This window comes from Colletes latitarsis, chromosome 9 (assembly GCF_051014445.1).
Source record: "Colletes latitarsis isolate SP2378_abdomen chromosome 9, iyColLati1, whole genome shotgun sequence".
Classification (NCBI taxonomy): domain Eukaryota; kingdom Metazoa; phylum Arthropoda; class Insecta; order Hymenoptera; family Colletidae; genus Colletes; species Colletes latitarsis.
Window position 1 is genome coordinate 30,760,879 of NC_135142.1, and position 21,604 is coordinate 30,782,482.

Sequence of the window (21,604 nt, forward strand, 5' to 3'; positions counted from 1 at the left end):
GGGGGAGGGGGAGGGGGGGGGGGGGCTAGTCTGTACTGGCAACGTTCGCGGAAAGAGTACCGTCTCGTTCGACGCCGGAAGTTTAATACACCGCGTTCCGACGCGGCACGCGACTTCTGCGTTAATGTCAGCCATGAAATTTACAACGGATTCTAAACCCTTTGAGATTATGGCCCTCTCGCATTTATCGTTCCCACGGTACGATCGTGATAACTACGGTTACATTGTACCACGGTGAATTGTTTCCTAATGCACCCACGCCCGTTGCACCGTAACTTTTTAATTGTAAAGTTCGAGCTTAACGACTGCTCTACCTATTCCATGATAATTCCAACGACCTAAGCACCCCAATAACATTCGATCGGCATTAAAAAGCGCGTAAACTACCCGGCTGTGGCTGATACACTCCACCGATAGCCTCGGTTAGCAAAGTTCCCGGAATAACGCGGTTCGTAAAATAATCATTTGCGACGACGAAATGGAAATACGTTTTCTGCTTCGATATCGGAGAGTTCAACGATCTTCGTAAACCCTTGGAAGAGTTATAGTACACGATTTTCGAAAACAGAAAACTTGATCTTATTTAAAAAAAGTTTCTGGAAACAACGTCAAGGAAAGATGATGATAGACAATCTCGATTGGATGCTCGCCGACCGGAGAGTGTTAATTTCCAGGGATCGTGCCTCGTGGTCCGTGACCCCAGGCTCATCGAGAGTTGCCATAAGTGCATCACGACGGAGGTTCCACCCTTCGGTTTCTTATTAGTCCGGCAAGTTGCTCGCAATTTCTCGACAAGCAGGGAACAACGGGAGGAAAGACGGAAGCGAATCAAGGAGTAGGGAGACGCTTTCGTAGACAAACAAAAAGAAGAGAAATAATCTTACCCCTCAATTTTACGGACCACCTCGTCCACTCGGTGGCCCGTGAAGACAGAGCCGAATGGCGGCCGTTTCCTGCATATTACCAGCGGAATGCTCGGTGGACGCGAGTCGCCACGAACGAACGGAGATTCAATGGCCAAAAAACAAACCAAAGAGAAAAACAACACGGGAAGAACAATTTCATTCTTCCAGGCTTTCGACCGATGCGTCTCCCGGCGTTATTACGAGCCATTCCTAGCGATCCGAAAACGCTGAAGCAGGTCCGAGTCTCGGAACGACGAGTTTTGCGGATAAAAGCAAATGGAACATGCGATTTTCGACCGCAACTTTTAATTTTATTTCAGTCTACAGCATTTAATTCCGTATTACTGTGCAACCCGGAAATGCTTTCTTTCTTTATAGATGCAATTTCTTCGCAGTTTCTGAGATAGAATTTAGTTTCCGTGTTACCTCTTGCGAATCGATTGTTTATTTTTTATTCGTATTTCGAGGCCTTCGTCCACAGAAGAATTTCTTCCATCCTTGATATATCGACGCTTGACGCCCGTGACGACAAAATTCCCTTCGCTGTTTCCTGCACTCGGCACCAATTAATCCGGAACGATTGTACTTGCCCGCATTGTTCGAGGCATCGAATTAATTGCGGGAAACCTTCAACCCTATCGCGGGAAGGGGAAACGCGCCGGAAAACTTTCGACCCCCTCGCAAATATATCTAAGACGCTCCGTTATTCGGGGTTAAAGCCGATCTCGAGATCGTCCTCGAAGGGCGTCGGGACAGTCGGAACTCTTAAAACCGGGGGATGACGCTCGAGACAAGTGTTTCTTACGACTCAAGTTTCTTCGACGCGCGGGAACACAATGTTATCGCGATCCGGCGCTCAAACGAGAAAACTTGGGCGCCGCTGAGATTACGGTACAAATATTACGTGCGATTTGTAACTGGAATCCCGGTGGCGACCAGCGTCACTCCTCGTTGTCCAGAAGCACTGAGACGCGAGACTTCTTTCATTCAACTTTTCCAGTTGTCGTTAAAAATACATTTTTTATTCCGAGTTTCGTAGATGAAGAATTTGTTGCAATTTTAAAGAGAAATTTTGTTCCCAATTTTGCGGATGCGGTAATTATGCCTGGACGTATTTACTCACCGTTGGCGTGAGCCGCGAGCAGGTCCCTGAGTTGCTGTTGACCGGCGGTTAATTCCACGCAACTGACCCTGACGCTAAATCTGGCGCCTGTCCTCTGCCGTTGCTCCGAGATTCCGCGGAAGAGCCAAGCAATCGCGCACGGGATCGCCCCCAACGTGTGCCCTGCTTCCGGTGTGCCCAGCATCGTGTGCGATTTGCCTAGAATAAAAAGCAGAGATAAGCAGACTGATCATCCTTGGAGAGTTAGCCCGAAAAAATGTGACCATTGAAGGGTTAATAAATGTAGTTGTCGAAACACTCGACCGTGCTAGCGAAGGGTTAAAAGAGGGTGGTCCTCGATACTCGTGGGAAAGTCGATAGTCTGAGTGAGCCCTTACGCGTAAACGGGAAATCTCCGTTACAACGGAATCGCGTATTGTTTACCAAGCGGTCGGAACGAACGTCGGTCATTCCTGTCGATTAATTGCATTCTTTCGCTGGAACGTTGATACACACGCGCGCGGACCAAGGGGGGACGGTGGAAACCGTTTGCCCCGATTACATCGTCACGTCGGAACAAACAGTCGGGTTTACGATTGATTTCCCTCGCTTTTCCCGGCCACGTGTCGCGGCGAATCGATTCGCACGGCTGCCTTTGAAAATCCTGCGACCCCCGCCCCCGCCGCCGTTCCGTTGTCCAGTGTGCACGGTAAATCTGCAGATCGCCGTCGAACGCAACAATCGCGATGCCCGATTTGCGGCCAGGCACGACAATTAATTTGTTTACTGTTTAGCGGGAACCACGAGAGAACGAGATTCGCGCGCGCGCTCGACGCCCCCACCCGCGATAAACGTTCCATCCTCCCCCGCCGATGGTTACAACGCGTAACGAAGCCCCGTCACCGGGGATCTAATTTATAGCCATGGCTAGATTGAAACTGATTAATTCGGTTACATTACAAGTTCACGGGTGTGACCAATGACGGGTGAAACGAATATAATCGGGATCGACGAGCGGTTGACGTTCGCGCATTAACAGCCGACGTTGTTTGTACGAAAGAAAGGATACGACGCCCTGAAAAGGCCATTTATGGTATTCGACGGTGACCGTACACTTTTAGCGAACCTCCATTCGTACGCGTGAGTTTGTGGTTTATGTGATCGAATCGATAGAGGAGGCGCGGAATATTTCGAATAACGTTGGTAATTTGGAACATTGAAATATGTAAAAGTTACTAACGAGGGAACGTATCCAACCGCACATTTCGATGAAATTTATTTTCAGAGATAAACAACATAAAAGGTTCCAGTTTGTTTCGAAAATAAATATCTCCATGTATTTTGTCCAATCTGTGATAGTCAATAATTTTGTTTCGCGAATAGGAGCGGAAAACGCAGGGCCTCGAATCAACACCTGTTCGCTATTTAATTTGCAGGATCGAAACTTGGGTGTTCGATTGGGGAAAAGTGGTATTATTGATAGAGAAACCGAAGAGTTTTATTAAAATCATAAAATAATTGGGCGGCGACTGTTCTCCGAAGAAAGGGAGAAAGTGACGGGAGAAGTTAGAGGGATGAAAACTGTGAGCAAAAGGCGTAAGAATCCAGGGGTGGACGGGCGTAGTAATGGAAAAGCAGCGGCAGCCGTCGCTGAATCTTAAACGTTATTTAATTGTTTGAACGTAAGACGGTGAATTATGTTGTTATTTAATTAGAAACCGGGAAAAAGACCGGGCATCACGGCCGCTTCGAGTCAAAGTTAACCTCTTGGTTGAATTCTGGAACGTTGAACGAACGAACTGATCTCGACAGTTTCTTATTAAATTGAAAAACTTTCTTATTACCGGGTTGCTTTCGTCACGTTTCCCTGGATTTGTTCAAGAGACTCGCACCGATTCCGAGACCTTCGCGAGAAGCATAAAATCAACGTTGAACGGAGTATTCGTCTAAACACACACACTGTTTATTTTCCGGAATATTCATAAAACCACTCGTTTATACGGAATAAAAAAAATTGATTCCGAATTTAAAGGAATAATTGAAAGGTTTAACGAGTCTCCGTCGCCGATGGACAAATTTATTTTCGAAGGCGGTGACAAATATTTCCTTCGCGCCCTGTACGTAAACGCGCACCATCGCGCTTAGTCGTGGCAACGAGTCGTCGATTTACGCATGAAAACGCGGAAAGATTTAGCGGCAACTTTTCCAGGTTTTTTCCAGAGAAGGCGGCGGAAGGAGGCGAGAAACGTTCTCAGGGTACCGCGTCGCTGAAAACTCGCGTAGGAGTACTTTAAAGCCGATGCATCCGCCGATTGGAATTCTCCTCGAGTTCACCCTTCCCGCGGGGGCGGGGAATCGTGCCTCGTCGATCGCACGAACGCAACGCGAAACGAAGTCCGTAAGTGTTCCCGCCGGTCGTTTACGTCTCGTCGATTCCGCGCGATCGAGCAGCCGGAGAAGAGCGTTCAAATGGACGCTGAAAGATACACGTGAGATAAACAATTTCTCTCCGCCAATCGTTGAACAAACTATGAATTCGATCGCTGCTACGATATTGCAACAATTAAGAGTGAGCGATTGAAAAGGCGAGTTACTATTGGCCGACTGAACCGCATCGCGTTTCGCGACAGAGATTTACACTTCAAAGGTTCGCGGGCGAAACGTCGCCAGAAAGAAATTCCCCACCGCCGAGTTCTCGTTTGGGATCAAGCGGCCTACGCGGAGGAAAAAAGTAACGCGAATCATCGTCGTCGGTTGTAATTATCACGAATATTTGCATGTCAAAGGTGCGCGGGTTCTCTTCTCGTTTTGTTGGTTAATCTGCTTTCTCAGTGGTTTCTCGCGTTGAAAGGGTTCGACAGCGCGCACCTTAAGGGCCGCGGCTGATGCAGAGTAATTAGCACCCGCGTTACAAAGTACAAAAGGTCGCATTGTCTGGCTGGCGTGCAGAGAGCGCTTCCTTCCTCTCTCTTTCTCTTCACGTGGCCTGTTATATCTTTCCGTACGACAAATCCCGTCGCCGTCAAAGGGCGCCGCGACGTTTCTCCCGTTCTTTTCTTTCTCGCGTCGACCGTCGATCCTTGGAAGACGCCTTCGTCAACCTTCCGTCGACGTTTCTTCCCGTCTTTCGACTCGCGAGGGTCGACGGACTCGCGTCGCGACTAAATCGTGCGGGAGAACAGCGACGATTCGATAAGCAAAACAACCACGAACTACGCTGGACCTGTTTTGAACTGTCAAACTTGGTCAAACCTCTTCAAACGTCTCAGGGCTGTGATTAGACGTTGTTTGACGCAGCTTGACAATGCGAATCGAGTACCTACGCGCGTATACTTAACTAAAACCTCGTTCGTTGCGCGATAAAATGGTTTCTGCGTCGGATCTATTGTGTTTATCTCTGGTTTGGTTAAGTTTGCCACGGTCTTAAGACTGTTCGGGCTCGTTCGATCGTTCCCGCGACGCGTAGGCCTCCGTTTCTTCTCGCAGCCACGCCACGCGGATCTCGGCAGCTTTGTCCCGCGTTCGTCGCTCCTCTCTGTGTCAAAGCAGCCGGGAGACGACGAGGTAAAGAGTTAGGGGAGTCGGGGCTACAAAGAAAGGCGAACCGAGGGAAGCGAGTGACACAGAGGGAGAGGAGAAAGGGAGAGAAGTGCGTTGTCGTAGCGATGATCAAAAGCAGTTTGCTAGCGGACTTGCCTCAAGTATCTCCGCCGGTGGCGCGAGGGGATGAAAGTTCGTTCGGCTTCCTTCCACGTCTTTCGTCTCTCGCGTTTCTTTATCTCCGAATGGTAGACTCTTATCTCCCACCGCTACCGTGCTCTTCGCGTCTCTGTTACACTATCTCACGCGTCTCTCTTTATTGATTTTCTCTCGCGGTAAATTTCACCTAACTACGGCGAGAATTCGAACGATCGCGGCTCGATATCGCCGCGCGTTAAGGGTTGGTTGCTCCGACTGGAATTCTTTCGATGTTCTCTCGCGTTGGTAATCGAGATTTACAAATATTCACAAGCAGGGGTTGAAGTACTTATAGGTTCATTATGTTTTTTATTGGTGTAGGTATCAGCTTGGAAAGAATTAATAACGCTCGGTTCGAAGAGCGAGGAACTTAGTAGAAAGGAATTCGATCGCTGTACGAGGTTCTCGAGAATCCTGGCAATGTTCAGAGTCGATACAAAGCCGCGGGAGAGCAGATCAGGAAAGTTTAATCGGTCTGTTCGCGGGGGGTTCGCCATAAATCCGTCAGCTCGGAAGTTACTCCCGTTGAAAGTGAAGCGAGGACTTGGCGGAGATACTCTCCGGTATACGTTATGATTCGAAAGGCGGAGAAGAGGATGGAGCGTGCCCCAGTAGCATACATTATCTCGTTTCCTTTCGACTCCACCTTTTCGGTCCCTCGTTCTCGCCCCTTTTCTCGCCTCGTCCATTTTCCCCGCGGAACGCGGTCTCCTATCCATCCTCCTTCTACCCTCTCGGCATTACCCGCCGAGAAAGCCTTCCTTCCCCTCGGTTGCCTCGCATAATCATGCATTTGCATGCAAACTCGATATCACTACTTAAAATGTAAAACAACTCGCGCGTCTCGTCGACCGTGTTCTCCGGCTGGTTTCGCGGAGAACGATGAAAACCAAGCGGCAAACGAGCGGTCTAAGGGAGGAGAAGGGAACCGTCTGAGTAAAGAATCAACGCCCCAATTCATCTATCGAATCTTCAACGCGCTCGTTTAGGGCTGGAGTACGCGTCTTTCCTCAAAAAGGGTTAATACCAGTGTCATCCCAACAAAGATACATCGAAACCGATATATTATCAAAAACTAAAATGAATCTTCGTTCGTTTGTATTCTTTACGTTCCCTTTACTACCAAATTAGCTATCTTTCGAAACGTGGTACCAATTAGATTCGATGGTGATTAGGTAAGAGGCTCGATGCATATAAACGCAAGGAATATTAAATTTGATTTAAGACCGAACCTCATCCAGGAACGTGTTAATTCACAGCGTAGGACTCGGCGCGAAACTTTGCTTCAGATTTTCTGTGGAATTATCGAATGGAATCTTTCGTCTTGGAAAGTGTCGAGACAAGTAAGTTCCTCTAGTGGTAGCTGGAGGATTCAAGGACGGAAGCTACAGCCCTTGAATTTCGCGTTTCGTACTCGTTATAATGAATTGAGCCGAGAGAACGCAGTGAAATTTGTTCGTCCGGGTCTTGGTCCTCGAATAAAGGCGACATTGAAGAATCAAGCGCGCGCGTAATTAGCGAAGAAGCTTCTGTCGTCGCTGCGCATACTCAGCAGACGTTCGGAGACGATTCACTTAACACTTTATCCACCGAGGGGCTATTCATAGGATTTCTAATCTCGGCGCTTACTGACCGAACTCTATTCACGGTCTCTCTGGTCCGTCAATTTATAATACTCGATTCGAGAAAATACACTCTTCCCAAACTTGCAATCAGCGTTGATTAATGTAGGCAAATTGATACGAAAAGTAATCAAAATGCTTCTAGATAGAGGTATAATTGATCGATGAAAAATATTTTCTTATAGGACTTCGTTTTCGAGAAAATCGAGTTTGAAAATTTATTTGCTAAGCGTACGATCTATCGTGTCTGACCATGATTTACTATTTCTACTTGCGCTTGTGCCTACAGAAATTCACAACTGTATGGTATTACCAACTTTAACTGGATCTAACTTATCTCATACAAGTATATGGAAATATTGATTATAACAGAGGTGTATGAGTATCAAAAAAGAAAATGGCGGTGGAAAAATTTTAAGCGAAGTATCTTTTTACCCCGCAAATGAAGCGGAGGAAATTCACGTATTTTCGCAATTATTTTTTATCCGACGAGGGAAAGGAGGCACAAATTTGTACATTTGTCTGGTAAGCAATATTTACGCGAAGCGTCAAGACGTCCTGCGATCTTCGTATCATCGCTAAGTGCAAACTGCAGCCGGTCGTTGGACGAGCGCGTGAAAAAGAGCGCAGTAGGACGATAAGAACGACGAGAATTCCTCGAGGTATTCATATTTCATGTAATTATTTCTACGCTCGGTCCGGATGAGTTCCTCGCGGGGGAACAATGGCGTTTTGTCTACGAGGACGTCGAACTTTGCCGAACAAAGCCGCTGGGAAGAAGGACGGAGACGTTGTCAGCCCTCACGCATCGCGCGGAACGAGGAAAAATGTTTAACCCCCTCTTTCCACGGAGCGTCGATCCTCATCGTGCAAGCAAACGAATGTTTACTCGAAATGTACGAATTTTTATACACGAGATGGCCCAGTGACTCTAACTACCAAGAATATCTCTGGTACTTTTTAGTAATACGAAAAGACTTTATTTACAAAAGACTTACCCAAGCCCGCGTGTCCGAAGCAGAACAGGCAACCGTCCGTTCCGTTGATGACTGCGTGAATGACGTCGGTCAGGGCGCTCGAACATATTTCAGTCTGAAAAGAACACATAAAACGTTGAAAGAAAAATGTGAAATCCACAAAATAAATTCTATAAATGGGAGAAACCGATCTCAGGTAAAATAACCTTTCTTGAACCAACTAAAAAAAAAGTCAGTAGGGAAGTGGTTGAACTCTACAAAAAGAACCCAAAGCAAGTCATCGACTATTTCTTATTCCTTGCACCTGTCCAGCCGCCACTTCGATTGCTTATACCTTGATGGATTACAGGTGGAGCTCAACTCCATTATGAAGCAATACTTCACATCGATCACGTTCTCCCCATTGACCAACGGACGAGGGGCTGGATTGAGAAATTTAGTCATACTTTTGTGTAACTTTCGAACCGAAAAAGAATCTTATTTTACATAGGTCCTTAGCGAAAAATCCTGTCGCTCATATATGATATCGATGGATATTTAGAGAACTATAGACTCAGAGAACTTAGAGGTGGAAGAAAGTTCATTTTTCGACGAAATGCAATTAAATGTGTTATTCGACGACGAAAGGCTCGTTAGTGGAGAACGATGGACGCGAATTGAATTTCTCGTCATCGTCGTCGCGCAAAACGGATCTCGAGCGTCGAGAGGGGGAGAGGGGTAGACGGAACGTCAGGACTTTCGAGGGTAACGACGGAGCCTTAACTTTAAAGTGCTTAAGAAAGCGTTTGCGGGCCGGTTTAATAAACGCGCGCGTAACGTCCTACGAGCCGAGAAAAGGAAGGCGAGGATTACGAGAGGAGTGGCTTTGTTTGCTTTTAATATATTCATAGACTGGAAAAGTCCTTTCCGGGATCGAGAAGAAGCGCGAGTCGAGATCTTCGAGGGGGGTGGCCGCTTCGCCCTCCAACCCTCCGTGTTTTTCGCGGCGCGGTAACAGGCTGGAAAGTGGTCGATAGCATCGTGATTTTCGAAGACACCGACGATTTCGTTGGCACGTCGAGGAAGGATAGAGGCTGGAAATCGGCGGAGGGTCGCGCGTTCCGCGAATTTCCTGCGGAAGCGACCGGGAATTTCCTTGGTGCCTACAGCCGATTCGTTCTGACCGATCGATATAGACATCGACCGTCCTCTTTCGTTCTCGCAAGGGTTAGCAAACGTTCCGCGGCCGGAAGGGGCGGGCAGATGGAGAGAGACAGACGACGGAAAGGGGGAGCAGGTTGCAGGGAATATCGAGAGGAAGATGAGGACGTGTCGATACCTCGACCAAACAAGATTGAAATCTTCGTGGACGAGAATCGGATGAATCTCCCAGACCCGAGATGGAAAAGGGGAGATGAAAGCACCCTGGGCGCGACAGAGAGAGCGGATACGACGGGAAAGAGAAAAGTGGTAGAAAGGGACGAGAGACAGTTTCCCGAGAACGCGAGGCTAACGCTAGAGAAGAATCGTACGGGAAAGCGAGGCGAGCGATTTGGATAGAGGAAGCCCTCCGGGGTCTTTTTCCCCCCCGTCCTAAAGGAAACGGAAATAAGGAGTCCAGTTCCCTCTTCCAATATGGTAATTCCAATCTGTCGTTGCTCGTTTCAAAACACGCCAGACCGGGGAACGAATCTCGTCGATACGGGCCCGATCGAGACGCAGACTCTCGTTGCACCAACGAATTTCCCGCGGAAAAATCTGCGCTTCGATCGGACGCCGAGTCGTGGAGAGATACTGTTCCGTTGAAAAACTCGAAAACGTGACTTCGAAACGCATTGGGAGGGTAAATTGTCAAGGTATTTCCGAGCAAATTTATTCTCTTTTTCCCGGTTTATTCTCACAGGTAGAATCGGTCGATGCCCGATTGTAGTACTAGTTTTGCCACACTCTGTACATAGATGGGAATTCGTCTTCACCGTTACGTTATCACTCGATTTCACCACACATTAATTAAAGCTACGGTTCTCAAGGGACTAATAAGCGACCGTCGCGAAGAAACTAGAGTGATCATTCGCCGTTTAATTGTCTAAATGTCGCAGTCCTACCGGTGTATTATGTTAAATTTTAAATATAAAATAATTTTGTACGTACAAGCGACAGTCGATTGATAATTTTTTAGACAGGTAGTAGGGTTCGAACCCTGGTCAAGATTAACGGCGTCGAAAGAGGCGAAGAACGATTCGAGGGTCGTTCGCCCGACAACAAGGATATTCATAATTATAACGGGATCATCCCAGGGGATGTAACGCAAAGCAAACATATTTCGCGGCTGCCTACACTCCCGAGGGATCCCTGCGTGGCCACGGAACCGACGGCATCGCTGTTAATGAAATACGTGACCGAAGCCTCCGTCATAATCTCAAGCACTTGATTCCGCGACGAACGAAGGGCGCGAGGAAAACATCCCTTTGGTGGATCGTAGGCCCGGCGACGAGTCGAATTCAAATTATATATCTCCGAGGCTGGACCGGCTCGATTGCGTTTCGCAGGAAATTTATTGCGAACGGAATCGAGTTTACGACTTGTTCGCCGCGTTGTAGATTAAGAATTTTTACGCCCCCTCGCCCCGACACGTTCCGCTCGCTGTTTTACGATTCGGGAAGCTGCGAATTCCATTTTCACCTTGGGCGATTCTTGGGTTTTCAATTCCTGCGTCTCGTAACTTTTGCCCAATATCTCGCTCCAGAATTTTTTTTATAAAATTTCTAGCTTAAAATTGCACAAATTGTCGTCTGGTTCCTCGTCGCAAGAGGCAGAAGGGAAACGTATCCCGAGACGCTTAGAATCTCAGTCCAGCTGCGAGCCTCTTCCAGCCCTCCATTACCAGAACTGCCGAACTTCCGTCGAAGCATCGAATAATTACGATCTCGAGATCGTCTTTATGCAGACCGTTCCCCGCCGCCCCTTGGCGCCATTCAAACGAGGACACTTTCCTCGGGGACTTCGCGAGGATCCCGAGTGCGCGTTAAAAAAAATTCCCAAGGAATTCCTCCGAGCCGGAGGGAAAGAGGGACGCTCGGAGAAATTGGTAGCTGGAACAGCTGGTTCGCGAAAGACGTGCGAGGAAATTGAAAGTCAAAGGAAGACGTCGAGAGACGATTGAAAAAAATCGAGCCTCGTCTCAATTACGGCCGAACGGGGGAGGGGTGGTTGGGCATTAATTTCGGCGGGTGTAAATTAAAAGGGAGCCGCGGCCATGCGGTGTGACTTGCAAGGCGTCGTCGACTCGGTGTCATCGTGGCCCGCGTCGCTTCGATTCCGCTTGCAAGACGCGTTCTAGTAACGCAATATTGCCGCGACCGCGTGGAATACCAATGACACCGGGGATTGAAGCGACGGGGAGGGGTTTGGGGGATGCTCGTGGCCCGAGACAACCTTCTTCGACCCCCTCGACGAAGACGAGGAACTTGCTGGGAAGCCTGCACACGCTCCTCTTCTCTTTCGGCCGCGTGTTTTCCTTTCCCTTCGCGCGCCCACGCCTCTTCGACCCTCTTTCGAATCTCCGTTCGCGCGACGAAATGTAAAACTCGTGTAAGAAAGTTCCGGAAAGAAGCTGCTTGGGAAAAGGAACGCCTGGAAAAGGAAGGGCGGCAGCCCTTTTAATGGCTGGAAATAATCGAATGACCGCCTTTCGCGGATCTCTTAATTCCCAAGTTTCCAGATGTCTCGGTGCGTCGGGCTGAACGAAACAGGCGTCGTCGCACGCCACCAGCCTCCATTTCGGCGAACCTCCGGCGCTTTTGCTGCTTCTTTGCTTACGAGGAACATCCCTCAACTGTCCCTTACCCCTACAGATTTTCAAGAAACTTTTCGAAAACGAGGTAGAAGCGGCCAAAAATGAGGGATGATATTCTTTCAAAGTTTCGTCCCTTCATTTTACTTCTTATTCGTTTGCGTATTATACTGATTCGATAATTTTAAAACTGGTTTATATTTTTGAAAAATTCATATTATTCCTAACCAGATGATAGAATTATACAGGGTGTTCGGCCACCCCTGGGACGAATTTTAATGGGAGATTCTAGAAGCCAAAATAAGACAACAACAATAATAAAACAATTAAATTCAAAAATTTCAAATCGTTTTGAAAAAATTATTTTCGGTTGCGGGGGTCAATTACAATCATTTTTGGTGAATAGACATACCCCCGAATTCCTACTCAGTTTCGAGAAAAAAATTCCTTACCGAAAATCTAATGTCTGACCATACATGACATTTTTCCCTGAAATTTCAAAAATTTTTTAAATCGTTCTGAAAAAATTATTTTTAGTTGCAGGGGTCAATTACCATCATATTTGGTGAATACACATATCCTCGAAATCCTACGTACTTTCGAGAAAAAAATTCTTTACCGAAAATATACTGTGACCGGAAAGATTTCTATAACTTTTTAACGAAGCCTCAAGCATCAAATTAGTATCCTTGAGTTTTGACTTATTTTGGCCTCTAGAATTTCCCATTAAAATTTTTCCCAGGTGTGGCTGAACATCCTGTATATTATAATGGTATCAACTTCGACGGACGTAGATGAACAATAATTCACAGAAATAAAGACCACGAACTGGTAGAGACAGTCTATAATTAATTTCGTAAATTGAGGAAATGTTTATTGAGTTTGACTGTAGGAGTCCATTCTTCGTTTCGTCATGCCTCCAAGCAATTCTTATCTGTTCCTCAGAAAAGAAATTCCGCAAAGAAAAATTCGCAGTTCCATTTCTCAATATTTACCTTCGAAATTACACCGTTGTATTCGAACATTCGATAACATTCTTCTTTTTAAAACAAAACATCGAGGAAAACAACAGGGTATATATCTGTTAATAAGTCCAAATAGTTCCTGAAAACCCTTGGAAAATACACAGGAAAAGCTGTCTTCGTGGAAAACGCACAATTACAGAGCAGGATATTCGCGCAAAAATTTGCTGATAGCAATGTTTAAGATAAAACTTTTAATACTTGCCCTTGCGCGAAATATTGGACACTAAATTCGAAGTAAAAATAAATTGCGAAAAATATTTTTTACTCGAACAGTTTTGTTTGCACATTGCATATTAAAATATTGAACAAATAAGGCTTTTTCAGAGCGCATGTTTTTCCTCAATGTTTGTTTTTTAAATGATTAAAAAATTGTTTTTCTCAAATTTATATCTAAACCAAAAAATTTCCACTGGATATTCACCAGGGTGAACACTCACATGCTGAAACGATATGCTAACCGCTATATTATTTTATCTTCGGTTATTTAACCGGTACTGCAACGCAAGCTAGTTGGAAATCTCTTTGGGACGTTAAAAACAATTTGTCTCGAAGCGAATCGTCACGCGTGCCATCCTGTGAAAGCTTCCCTTCCTTCCGTAACTGGATACATAGACCGAACGAGGGTTGAATACAATGCCAGGAAAATGTTGAAGCAGAAAGTCAAAGAATTAAGATCAATAACGTTGGATGAAGTCACATCAAATCACAATTTCGGTTTAACTTCCTCGGCTATCGGGGTATAATTAACTTCAAAACTACCTTACAAGGTTAATCGAAATTACCAGAGAAGAGAGACATTTACTATACGGTCAGTAACTACCGAACAAAGTAAATATGTACTTTCTACGACGTAATACGAAGCGTAGAAACTTGTCTATCAAATTTCAATTAGTCATCCGGAGAAGGAAAAATATGTACAAAATGTGAAAGTTATAAAACACTTTACCATGTTTCGTAATAAAACCAATAAGGGGATTGTATACCAATTTAAGTTTCGAAAGTTCCTCTTTCCCGCGTAGAAGGAACTCGCGCGAGACTTATTACTAAAGAAAACAAAATAGAACAAATCATAAATCAAATTGGACGCCGTTGGGGTTCTTGCACCTGAAAGGCGCAACCCTTAGTTATTCGCGACGCTGGAGATCGGCGCAATATTTCATCGAAAAATGGAAATTGCAATTTTTGTCGAGCATGAAAGCAACGTAAAGGCAATTTGTTAAAATATTCGCTAATGATAGACGCTACATATTTTCCTCTAAATATTACAAAATTTGAGTACAATTCTACCAACTCTAATTAATAGAAATAACATTTCCTTTGCTAATATTGGAACTAGTTACGTCCAAAGCATATTATAAACATGAAATTCTCCATCCAGGGGATCGCCTACGTTGAAAGTTCGTCGACTGCTTTATCGAGAACGCACTCGAGCTTCGAATTGGCGGTGCTTGCGGGGTTGTAAAGCCACGCGAGAACAGAGGTCGAACGACGTGCGAACGCGGTGCGCGGCCGCTTAAAGCGGAGAAAAACTGTCGCGGTTCTCTAATAACCATCGCGATAAGTCCAACGTCAGCCCCGACGGACGATGGCCAATTGCAACGCGCCATAGAAGCAGCATGGTTACGATAATTTTATGCGACGTCTGTTCCAAGGGAACGCGAGCTTCCGCTCGAGGAAAGAACGCCTGAGGAACGCGGTACCCATTTGCATGCATACGCCACGACGGGCCACGGAGTCGCGGGCTCGTTCGATGGAAACGGTATCAAAAACAATCTGGCCCGAGGGTGTGTTTTTCGCCCCCGTTTCGTCGAGCAACGCGAGTGTCTACGGAGCGCCCATGCGTGGACGCGTGCACTCGCGCCAAACCTCGACAGTCGGCGTTCACGAACCGATAATTCCGAAAATTGCGTCCTCCTGTGCGTCACGTCCGGTTTTTGTTCGCCGCACCGTGATCCTTTCGGTGACTTACTCGCTTATAAACGAATTCCGATTCGATTCGAACCGTGTCCGATCGTCGATGAAAACACACATGACTAACCGACATTTGTACGAATAAAGAATAGAAATTAGGTCTCAGCGATCTTTGATGTATCGAATCGTTTCATTAACTATAGATGACATTTACTATCGAGACTTCTTCCGAAAGAGTCGACTAGCAGTATATCGTATAGATTCGTTGGGCGTTCGAGAAGAATTTGAGCGTTAAAAATGATCCCGCGAGAGTCGGGATAAATTACGGGTGGAAATCGATGCGCGTTCCCTGGCAGGCGAGGCTCGTCGTTGCTCGGCTCAACGCGGAATTTTCAACTCGTCGACTTCGACGAGAAACTCCGCGGCGCGCGATAACTTTCGGGATAACAGGCCGTGGAACTTTTTATCCAGCACCGGCGCGTTTTCAAAGCAACGCGGTAAGACCGATCGAGGGCTCACGGGGTCGGAAGGGGTTGCGGGGGCGAGCGCCAAGGTATGGAGGTTCACCGGCATCCCCTGCGTCCCCACCCCGGCAGGCAGCTGGTGAAATATGTCGCGATTTACACGGGAGATTGGCGTCATTGGCGCCTGGGGAGCGAGCGGGAGAAGCACCCTCGCGTCACCCTCGACCAAAACCAACCGGCGCCACCCCACTCTCGCAGATAGTGGTGGCTCGCCGGATCAAAAAAGCATTCGCGAAATTCAACGCGCTCGGTTTGAGCGATGCGGAATCGAAATCGTTAGTAACCCTATCCGCGCTTCGCTGCCACTCTCCGCCGTCTCCCCGTCCCGACCCTCCCCCCTACGTGGTCGAAGCGCTTTTTTCTCTCTTGTTGGAATTTCGGAATGCTCGAAACAACGGTTGTAAAAAATAATTAAAAAGAGTTTCCCGGGAAAATTGACCGTGGACAAACGGAGGAAATAATTTCCTATCTGTTGCGAACTTTTTGTTTGCTAGCAACTTCCTAACGATCGGGAGGCCGCGCGGCCAAAAATCGGCCACCGTTGCCAACGATTGCGGCCCCGGGACCGAAACGTGACGTTACGAGCGGGACGTCGATGTCACCGTGCCTCTATTATTCATTTTTTCCATTTTTTTGCACTTACCAGTGCGGTAGATAGTTCCCTTGATGATACATAGTCGAGGGTTGTTGCTGAGAATAAGTAAAATGAATGTGAGGAATAATAACAGACGTTGAAGGTAAATTTAACCAGTTCCTGAAAACGGCGAACGCGCGACAGACAGCTGCCAAGTTTCATGGATGCGTCGTGAACCCGGAGTCATGGCCCGAATTAATCTTAGTGTAATATGGAAATGCGTCGATCGGGCGAACCGCGCGAAGATCCGGTCGAACGATCGAATCCGGTCGGGGCAGAACAAGGAATATGGATGCGGCCAATTGGGGTGGATCCGTTCCACGAGCCCGTATGATTGGTTTACAGATTACCGTGCGTCTGCCGTAGACCGTCGTTATCAACCCCTATCGGACGATGCTTATTTGTTAGACAGATCTGGACGATCGCGTCGAGGACCTGTCAGATGCACTTTTCTAATGCTCCAACTGTACTGACAAGTTTAGTTCACCCCCAGTGAAACTCAGATTCTTGCGAAATGCTCAATTGCAAATATATAGGAAAAGGCCTTGCTTGTTAAATCTCACCATTTAATGAATACAGTCGTTAAATAAAAGAGTAAGGGTAGAAAACGAGTTCAACGTTTAAGTAAACAGATCTTTATTTTTAAAAGACTCGTAACTAGTGTCTACTGGAGAGTTGTTCTCAAGAGTTACTGTCAAGAGTACGACTCTCTGGTGTAGAGATTCTCAACGGGGTGGCCGCGAGTGCAAGAAATGCAAAACTAAAAACGATGCAACAAACTCTAAAGGAAAATGTAACATTATCGTGGAATGTCATTAAATCGCCTCGGTAGTATTCTCAAAAAGATAGACTCTGTGTATCTATTCTGAATCAACCTAGGCTTTCGCGTGCTCGACGCAGAAACACCGAAGCTCCTCTAAATCGGTCTACCCTCGAACGCACCCTCTGTTTTAATCCCATTCCGACGAGGGCAATAATTTTTCGATAATCGCCATAATCGAGTCGGCAGGCAAATTAAAATATTGCTGCGTGTAAAGTATCGGGTGTGTCGTGCTTGTTGGTAGGTTCTTTCCTGTTAATAACTGTGTACACGTTCGATAAAGGGGTCATTTGGAATTTATCAAGAATTACTTATGCCCATATTGTTACATATGGCTTCGTGTAAAAAAACAACCGTTGGAGTATATTTTTCTGGTACCATTTATGTTATGCTTATCGCATTTAATGAATGCCTCCACTGCAAAGTTGTAACACATGACTGGACATTTTAATTTGACCATTAATAAAATGCTTTGAAGCCTTCTGCTTCTTGGCTCGAAACGCGCGACTATTAAAGCGTTAAAAATATTAAAAACCGCTGCGTTGGGGACCGAATCGACGACTTAGTGTGTCTTTGGTGTCGAGGTCCAATCTTATCTCCGTCGCGGAGGAACAACCGACCCATTCTCGGTGGGACATTCGGGTAGCCAGCAGGCGTTGCAACGCGGCCCATTCGATCAGCATTTGCGGGGAAATGAGCAATAGATCGAAGGCATGGTCGTAGAGAACGGATCTAGCGGTCGTGGAGTGCGAGAGAGAAAGGAATCGTGTGACTGAATGGCGGAAACGATGAAGCAGACTCGAAGAGAGAGAGATAGAACGCGAGCGCAAGCGCGTACCGCATCGTACACACGCGCGTAATCCACAGCGTGACTATTAGTCGTAAGTCAATAATAAAGCCCTTGTCCTGGACCGACCATAATGGCTCCAGTGAATTATTCTGTCCAGGATGCATTGTCCTGCCGGATCGTCCGCGGGGATAGAATTGTCGACGGCCACCGGCGATATATGCGGTGTACACACGCGTAAGATCTCGAACGCGTCTACGGGCGTATTCACGTACGGAGCCCCGTAATTGAGATGGATGTTCAATTAATTTGACCAGGTTTCATTTGCACACCGGACACACTCCGTCGCGACGATTTCGAGCACACTTCGTTTCCTTTTCTTTCCCGCGATCGCCTCGCCTGAGATCGACAGCTTTCATCATGGCCATCCGCTGACGATCGAGCATCTCGATCATCCGCTTCGATCGACTTTTGTTTCACGCCTCGAAGATTATTCGAACGTAATCGAAGCTTCGTTAACGGATAGGACAGGGTTTGTGCATCGAGGAGTGGTTCCTCCGATAACAGAATCCGCGAGTTAATTAATACATTAATATTGAAACTTTGTAGATTCGGAAACGATGACAGGATAATTTTTAAACGGGTTGGACAGTATTTAGCAACGAAATATAATTTATTCCCATAAGGATTTCCTATCCAGACGCGTCTAGTTAAGAGTTGAGGGCCGTCGTTCCACGTCACCTGAATTCACCTGCATGTAGTTGACATCGTATTAACCGTGAAATAGGATAACTTGAGATTTCGACGAAGACTCGTTCCCCAATTGTGGAGGTAGATTACTCGTCGGAATCGGGAAAGTTTCGCTCGAAATCCGTTAACGAATAGCTCAAAGTTCACCCGAACTTGCTACCTAATTCCCGATCAGTTTTATTTGTCCCGCCGCGGCACGTCGAGTTTCAACGGAAAATTCTACGCATCGGGAGAATTTCAAATTGTTTCGAGAATGATCCTCCGATCGACGAGCCTTCGCTCTTCCGGTTATAGCCGGAATCGTTGGAAGCTAAAGTTCGGAGGAATATTCTCGGGATATTTCGTCGGAAGTATTAGATCCGGGCATCGCGAAATTGTTGACGTTTGATCTCTCGAAAGCTGACAGCGATCGTTAACTAACACGTAAAGTAACCATCGCGCTAATGAAACTTTACAAGCCACATTGGCAAAATGAAATTTCTGTTATTATTCTGCTGGTCGAAACGTAAAAATTAAATAAAATATAGTTCGTAAAAATATTTTAGATCCACGAAGATCTAATATTTCGTTCGCGCGGTGCGTTTGACAAATTGCTATGCTCGTCCAAGTTATAGTCGCTCGCGTAACGACGCCCCGAACGGGCGTAGGTGGAAGGTGTCGAACAAATTGGAACTTCAAAGACATTTCCCTTCTCCGAATGGCGTCCCCTTTTTCCTCCGTCTTCTTTTCACCGGCGTTTCTCGCAGAAATAAACTTCGAACGAGCGTGAAACTACCCACGAGGTGCAACGTGCGTCTATTCTTACGTAATGGACGTAACTCGGCTTCGCGAGGATGAATGGCCCTGACAGGTAGCAATATTACGAATTTATCGAGGATTCGGACGATGCTTAGTCGACGTAACGTCAATTCGCTTCACCTCGCCCGTGGCGAACTTCCTCCGCATTGTAATTCACTTCCCGTCTCGCTGGAATACCTTGGAACGTTTCGAGGATTCCGCCAATTTTTCTCTCCGTCCATTTTTACCCTTTTATTTTCTCTGCTCTCTGCACGGCCGATGGATCTCGATCGTAGCACGCGTTAAAATTTTTTTCGATCGCAAAATTAAATTTGCTCTTCACGATGGAATTAATATTTCTTAAATTTGGCTAGTTCTTTCTAGAGTCTAGTACGGTGACTCGTAATTCACGCGCGATAAAGGGCCAATGGCGTCCATCGGCGACGTTAATTTTCGACTGAACCATAATCAATCTGACGCGGTCTGTTTGCGCGTCATATCGGAATGCTTTGCCGCACAGCGACCACGGGCGGATTCGCGGTTCGCGTATTTGCGGATTCAGGTAGCAAAGGTATCCGCTGGCCGAAGATTATCGGGGAATTGAAATTGCAGCCAGGCTGGATTACAACGGACTGAGCTGTCACGTGACAACATTAATGGCACATCGGGTAATTGGTAACAGCGTCACGCGAGCTGTCACGATCGAGCTTTAAACATCGTGTTTAGACGCGCGATGTCTCTTAGCGGTTGTTCGAGCAGCAAAAGGAATCATAGATAGCAAACCTTTCTCGAAGTGGTAATCTTCTCTTACGGGAGACAGCTTCCATTTCGGGGTCTAAAAAAAACCTCATTCTAGAGCAGAGATACTCGACTATAGAGAGCCAAGAACAAAAGAAGCGTAAAAATATTAAATCAAAATTCGCGAATAATATTAGTCAACTCTGGCTACGGTATGAAACGCGTTCCATGGTCTTTGAACCGGAAACTTATGAGCTTTTAGGTCCGGGTACTCCAAGGCGTCGCGACGCGGAATGACGCTCGAGTGACCTAAAATCCCTACATTAGCAACACCGAAAGCTCGAGGATCGCGACTTGGGAAAAGGCAGCTAGAAAAAACAATTCCATCCGAGACCGCAGTGATATCGTAGCACTGCGGTTTACGGCGTCCGTGAACCGCGACGGTTCGACGGACAAAAATTGAAAGAACGAGGGAGAGGATACTGGTTAAAGATGAACCACTTTCCGGCGGGGATCGGTCGACGACGGTCTTTAAAATATTCACGCGACGCTGCGTTTGACGGGACGCTCGGAAAGGACGAGTGCCGTCCCCCAGGACGCTGGGACGCATTCTCCCAGAGGTTTCTCTGTCGGGCCGCGTGGTCCCTCCATCGATTCTGACGTTGAGACCGGTCCAGAAGCGATTCGACATAGGGACGTACCGTATCGACGCACGCGAAAAACAGGGGAGAAAAAGGAGAACGGCCATTGTGACTTTTGATGACAATCGTCGCGACCGACGAGGACATTTGATCGAATCAATCGATTGGTTTCTATGGGTCTTCTAAACACAGCCGGATAGGTGGTGTGGGGCGCGTCAAAGGGCTGGAGAACTGGAAGGGATAGGGGAACGAGAGGAATGAAGAGCTAGTCCCTGGAGAGGAGTAGCAGCCAACGCTGGATAGAGAGACGAGCAGAGAGAGAGAGAGAACGATCCTGTGCCAGGGCGAGGGTGGCGAGGGGATGAGCTGGGAAAACCGAGTAGCTCCAGGCTCATTTGAATCCGACGCTCGATAATGTCCCTAGAGAACACCGAAATATCTCGGTGCATGTACACGTACGTACATTGCGATATTTTAACGCCCTTCGACGGTCCCCGATGACGTTTTCCGTGGCGATGACGTTCGTCAATGTCACGCAATCAAATTCAACAAGGAAAGAACCTGGACGCCAAGAACAGTCTCCGAAGACGCGTTGGATCATTTCGCGATTTTTGCCGGTATTCATTTTTAAGAGGAAGAAGCGATTTGAGGAAATTGGATGCAAGAAAATAGAAAAAGATCGAAAGATGTCGGGAAGCTAAGGACGCTTTTTCATTGTACAGAACGGTTGGCTGGCAGGGTGAGTTCAACGACCCACCGCAGAAGGGCGAATATGGTCTCAAACACGCAACCAAATGGTATCAGGAACACCATTTTTCTTTCTAACGGATGCCTGAAGTTTCGATCTTCAACTTGTCGCAAGGTGTACTTTAATTTAATTT

At 46.8% G+C, this 21,604-nt stretch overlaps 1 protein-coding gene across 2 annotated transcripts in view; it reads right to left on the reverse strand.

Moving 5' to 3' along the window:
- The window catches only part of LOC143345511 (uncharacterized), a 346,505-nt gene that overhangs the window by 18,335 nt on the left and 306,566 nt on the right, over positions 1 to 21,604 (reverse strand). For both annotated transcript variants that reach the window (XM_076772707.1, XM_076772709.1), the window contains 2 exons: positions 8,366 to 8,459; positions 2,029 to 2,226 (listed from right to left, as the gene is read on the reverse strand). In XM_076772707.1, coding sequence (XP_076628822.1) covers positions 2,029 to 2,226; positions 8,366 to 8,459 — 292 coding nt within the window. The remainder of the gene's footprint in view (positions 1 to 2,028; positions 2,227 to 8,365; positions 8,460 to 21,604) is intronic.